At 50.7% G+C, this 5,637-nt stretch overlaps 1 protein-coding gene across 6 annotated transcripts; it reads right to left on the bottom strand.

Moving 5' to 3' along the window:
- Positions 1-1,587: 1,587 nt before the first annotated feature.
- On the bottom strand, positions 1,588-5,050 carry Tpbg (trophoblast glycoprotein). 6 transcript variants are annotated; one of them, XM_036192957.1, is made up of 3 exons: positions 5,033-5,050; positions 4,518-4,733; positions 1,588-3,504 (listed from the first exon to the last, which is right to left on the bottom strand). In XM_036192957.1, the coding sequence occupies exon 3, from the start codon at positions 3,164-3,166 to the stop codon at positions 1,886-1,888; it is 1,281 nt and encodes a 426-aa protein (XP_036048850.1). In that variant the 5' UTR covers positions 3,167-3,504; positions 4,518-4,733; positions 5,033-5,050; the 3' UTR covers positions 1,588-1,885. The 6 variants fall into 6 exon arrangements, with proteins under 6 accessions (XP_036048850.1, XP_036048849.1, XP_036048851.1 ...); XM_036192956.1 differs by lacking the exon at positions 5,033-5,050 and having other exon boundaries at positions 4,518-4,979; XM_036192958.1 differs by lacking the exons at positions 4,518-4,733; positions 5,033-5,050 and adding an exon at positions 4,173-4,305.
- Between the last annotated feature and the right edge of the window lie 587 nt (positions 5,051-5,637).

Raw genomic sequence — 5,637 nt, 5'->3', positions numbered from 1 at the left:
CACAGCTAAAGATTTTTAAAGCCCCATATTCTGACTAGACAATATAACCAATTCTAAGCAACAAATTCACATAGTTTTGAAAACTCCTGAGTTGAACTGCAAGAAGAGCTTTATAACTTAAAGTCTGATCTATTTAAAAAATAGCAAAGTGTAGGTTTTATTTAAAATGTAAAGTACCGTAGACATGAATCACTTAAAATGAAAACGAGTCCTTAAGTTCATTGCTCTAAGTGTCCTCCGTTTCTAAGTTAGAGAACAATGGTTAAATTTAAGTTCCCTTATAAGCTAAGCGGCCAATGATGGCAGGAGGCAGGGGAATAAAGATGAGCTAGAAGACTACAGGACAAGAGTGTTAATGAAGAATTGCTTTAATTTATTCCTTATGTGATTTATTCCTTATGGAGGTATATACACTTACATAGAGCTCAGAGCTTAGCCTTTTTTTAAAAGCCCTCAAATTCTTAAATACTGAATATAAAAACCCAATAATCACTTATGACACTTGCTCCTAGATACACATATTTACCTCTGGCTATCTCTTTAAACTTAAATGCAATAATGGTAATTTAAAAAAATGCATTTGCTTGATCCATTTTGAAATTTTAAAAAATATTCTCAAGACTCTGAATTCCAATTTATGACCTCTAAAAATAGTTTGTGCTTTAAAAATATTTTATTCCAGAATATTTTAAGATACTTTGTTTTCAAACATTTATTGCTACCACATGGATCATACTTGGCTCTAAAATTCCATGGAGCAACTTCATTCAATTTTACTAATATTTCTGTCTTAATAACTTCACTAGTCTATACAAAGTGGCAGGTGTGAGATGTTTATCATAAAGAACTCTTCACTATTATCAACTTCACAACAATAAACACCATTAACTTGGGGACCTTTAGTAGTCTGGCTATAAATATTTTAATTCTATTTAAGCCCTAAAAGAATCCACTGTTTCAGAAGTATCTTGTCTATTTATATAAGATACCACTCCAGTTTGATCTCAGGTCTGCTAACCAATAACTTATCATCCAAACCAAGACCATTCAATACCACTGCCTTTAAACCTCCTTTCAAAATACCAAACTTGAACACACCATGCTTCTTTTAAGACTCTTTATTGATTTTTTTTTTTTTTAACAATCCGGTCTGTGGGATCTCAATGCAGTTTATAAAATAAAAACAAAAACAAAAACAAAAAACAAAAAACAAAAAACAAAAACCCTTAAGACAATTTCCTATAAACTGCAATCAAAAAGTAATTTAGTTTGTCAAAGAAGTTATTTGAAGTTGCAATTTTTTAATATGCAGAACAGTAAAATGTAAGCATGCTCTTGGATGCAGGTGCTCTTGTGCACTAAGTTCTAGGTAAGAGCTTGCTAAGGTCTGCAGGCAGTTTGGGGATGCAATTATTTTCTCCATAATATATGTAGGTGTGGATGAAACTCATATTTATGAATAACATTATTTTTCTCAGAAAAATTGAGGCAGCTTCCGTTGAATGCTATCTGTGCTACACCTTGAACTGAGTTAATGAGGAAGAGTCCATGTCCATGCCGGAACTTTTGTTAAAAAAAAAAAAAAAAAAAAAAAAAAAATCAAATCTCCGCAGGCATAAAGGAGTACCAAAAGGAAGGGGGTAAATTAACATTGTATGCACAGTTGTTCACGTTCTGACATTAACAGAACACACGAAGAGCTTTACATAACAAGGAAGCAAAATCCCTTCACTGCTTTCAAGTCAGTCAGTCATTGGTGCTGATGATGGAGGGTGGAGGTGGAGCAAGCCAAGTAAAGGGGAAAAGGGAAAAAAACAAAAAACAGACAAACAAACAAACCCAAGTCTATATCTCATGCAGAGCTGTCCTTGGCCAGTCCAGTTTCTCAGACATCCGAGTTGGAACTGAGATTTGTTAACCTGGGGTCCGCATTGATTTCGTATCTGTAGTGATACCCTTCCATGTGATCCCTGCAGGCATCCCTGATGTTGTGCATCCACTTTTTTATGCCTTTACGGTTCAAATACAAAACGAGGAGGAAAATCGCGCCTATCAGAGCTAAAACAATACCTAGGAAGACATAGGATGTCTGCAGGGATGGGGGGAGAGGAGGGTAACAGTCCAGGTCGGAGGTGTTGAGGTCCAAAAGGCCACGATTCCTCATTTTTTCTGGGAATGCACAGGTGAGCTTGGCTTTGTCGGGCACCACCTCTGTCTCTTTAAGCCAGGCCACCATGTCAGCCATGTAGCAGTCGCAAACCCAGGGATTGTTGTCCAGGAACACCCTGACGTGACCCAGGCCTTGCCACTCAGCCAAGGTGGAATTGTGAAGGACCTTGAGGGCATTGTCTTCCAAGTGGAGGCTTTCGAGGCGTGTCAGGTTGCGGAAGGACGCATAGGTCAGGCTCACCAGAGAGTTGTTCCGAAGGTCCAGGTGCGTGAGACTCGGCAGTTGGGCCAGTAAGTCCCGAGGCAGGTAAAGGAAGTGATTGCTGGCCAGCTCCAGGCGACGCAGCCCTTGGAGCGCAAGACCTGAGCGCAGGGCAGCTGCCACCATGCTCTCGAAGGCCACCATGCCCTCGAAGCTTCCGTTCTGCCGCTGATCCTCGGGGGGCACGATGTGGTTCAGGATCAGCTCCACCAGGGGGCTGGGGGCCGAGACGCTGGCGTTGCTGCCTGCAAAGGCGAAGGCGCTGAGGTTGGTGAGAGGGTTGTGGCTGAGATCGAGCTGGCGCAGGCCGGGCAGATGCTCGAAGGCACCTGCACACACCTCCTTCAGGTGGTTGCCGCTGAGGTTGAGCGCCGCCAGATCGGCGAGCGGAGGCCGCCGGGCGAAAGCGCCAGCCGGGAGCACTGTCATCTGGTTGCCGGTGAGGAAGAGGTTGCGAACGTAGGTTGGCAGGTCCGCCGGCACCTCCATCAGGTTGCGGTTAACGCACTTGACCGTGCGCGCCGCCTCGGAGCACTCGCACGCCGCGGGGCATCGCTCGGCTGGCGGAGGCTGCACAGACCCCGAGGCCAGGAAGGCCACCGGTGAGGTGGAAGACGAGGGTACCGAAGAGCTGGGCGCCGACGCGGAGACCCAACCCAGCAGCACCAGTGCCAGCCGTGCCAGCCGCAGCCGCCCGTCCCCGGCGGCGGGGCCCCGGGAGCCCGCCCCAGGCATCGCTACTCACGGCTCCCCGGAGCTGGGACGGCGCCCGCTCCCCAAGGCTCCACCCGCTGGGCCCCGCGGGCGCGAGCCGGCCACAAGCGTCGGCTGCAAACTTTCCTTGCCTGGGAGCGAAGCGGGGGAAGGGGCGGGGGGACACCAAAGCCGGAACTTGGCTTACCCCGCGCCACCGGGCGTCCCCCTCCCGGAGCGGCTCCCCGCCCTTCCCTCCAGCGAGTACGCACGGCCGGTAGCGACACGGGCCTCAGCGCTCCTCCTCCCGCCGCCGCTGGGGTGGCACCTCCTCGACTCTTTTGTTGGCGCCTTTCACAGGGCAGGATCGGATGAGCGACCTGGGACAAGCGGGAGAGAAGTGTGAGGAGCGGCGATAATCGCGGCGCCCCGAGGACGAGCCAAGTTGTCCCCACCCTCCCCACCCGGCCCTAGCCTCCGCGTGTGTCCTTCCCTACAGAGGGACGCGGTCCCCACTCCCGAGCACTAAGCCTGCCTCTTCCGGGCTCACATCTGTACCAGAGCCACCTCCCGCCTTGCTCCTGCAGGGATCACACTCTTCTCTCGCCTAGAACTTCTCGCAGCGCCGGCTGTGTCCTGCAAGCAAACTTCTCCCTTCCCAGGATCCCCGCTCCCACCGCCCCCGCCGACCACCTGCCTTCCGGGGTCCCCGCCCCCGCCGCTCCTCCCCGCCCAGGTTGGGATGAGAGCAAAGTTTCGGGTTACGAGACTCTTTCGATCTCTTTTTGTACCTTCTTGAATTAGTGGGGAAAGGAGTGCGGAGCCAGACAGCTGTCGCCCACTCCCAACTCCTCACTTCCTGGCCTTCCAGCCCCCCAGAGGGTCCAGGCGTCTCCAGAAAGGGGGAGGGAACCCGCCAACAATGCGGCCGTGGGACCGTGGGCGGGTTGGTAGCCAGGACCCCCGCTCCCTCCACGCCCCGGTGTGGAAAGAAGCCCCGGTCCCGCCTCCAGGTTTCTGCCCTGACCGCTGGATCCCCGCCTCTCACCTCCGCGCCCAGCGCCTCCAAAGCCAACTCAGAGTCCCCGCGCCTTGCCGCCTCCCGCGGCGGGCGCCGACTCTCCTAGCACCCCAGCCCCTAGCCCAACCTCCACGGCTGGGAAAAACCAAGCCGGGGGGCGGGGGAGGGCCAGGGCTGCTGGAGAGATTACGGCCGCACAGCCCACCTCGGCTGCCAGGTGGGGTTTTTAAGGAGGGAGACGAGGGGGACCGGGGCTGCGCGCATTCTCCTGCCCCAGTTACATGAGCCACGCTCCCGGGAAAGAGGAGCTGCCTTTCTCTTCCCCCTCCCCGGCATCCTTTGGTGGTTCCGTATTTTGCATAGCGTATTTACCTCGGACAGAAACAAAACGGCTGGTGGATCTCTTGGAATTCACGCTGCTTCGGGCATCGCTGGCAGTGCTGAGATGGATTTAAGCGTGACCCACACCAACGCAAAGCAGCAGTAGAAAGGAACGAGCTGCACACGTTACATCCGCCGCGGCAAAAGCCCGGGTTGTGAGGGAGATTCAGAAAGTCTCCTCTCGCGTGGCTCGGTTAAGGCTGGCAACTTCAGATTCAAGAGTAGTTAGTTGATGCCTTCCTACCTGTGCCACCCCCGCACGCCGTGGGTAGTTATGAAACTTGTGAAGAGGGTCAACTTTAAAGTGGGGGAGGGTTAGTGGAAAGAACACTCATTCTTGATTCATTATGAGGTTGGGTTACCCCCCCCCCTCTCAAAATTAAAACCAGAAGGAAGAAAACGGCAGCTAAAACAGCCCAGAAACAAAGGCAAATAGCAAAGACGTGAGTCACCCGGAAAGCTCCCTCTACCAGATTCAGTGCGTTGTGTCAGCACAAGTCACTTACGCAGAGAGCGCTCGCGGCGGGAGGTGGGCGGGCTGACCTAGGAAAGAAGTTTGTCCCAAAGCCTGTCTCCCAGGGGGCGCTGGCAGGCGCCGGATGATGGATTAGGGAAAGGGCTGGAATGCTTATAGGACCAATGTCATTAAGTCGGGGAGATCTGGAGTTCCGAACGACCTGTCATTGTTCTTTCAATAACTCTTTATCTTCTTATCCCCAGTCAAATAATTTTCCCTAATGTAAAAGGTGTGGGTTATTCCAGTCTTGTTCATTTCCGAGAGAAAATGACAGAAGAAACATGGCTGGGGAAATGACCACCAGCCAAACAAAAGGGATCCAATTAAAGATGTTAGAGGTTGTTCCCACAACATGCATCCTTACTGTGGTAGTCCAGTTCTGAATCTATGGCTGATTCCTTCCTCGGAAAGAGAGTTTACACAAACACCAGCCAAAATGGCCCAGGAAAAAAGCTGCAGAGCGTGGAGACTGCAGAGATTTGCACAAAAAGACAGTTTCATTAATTTGCATCTTCAGCACATTTATCTAAATCCCTTTCTCTTATTTTTAAAAGTGGTTTTGCAATACAAATGTGAAAAGCTTTGGGGGAAAAA

The sequence above is a fragment of the Onychomys torridus genome, chromosome 7 (assembly GCF_903995425.1).
Source record: "Onychomys torridus chromosome 7, mOncTor1.1, whole genome shotgun sequence".
Taxonomy (NCBI): Eukaryota; Metazoa; Chordata; class Mammalia; order Rodentia; family Cricetidae; genus Onychomys; species Onychomys torridus.
Note: the sequence above shows the minus strand (reverse complement) of the source record. Positions and strands in the feature narration are given on the sequence as shown.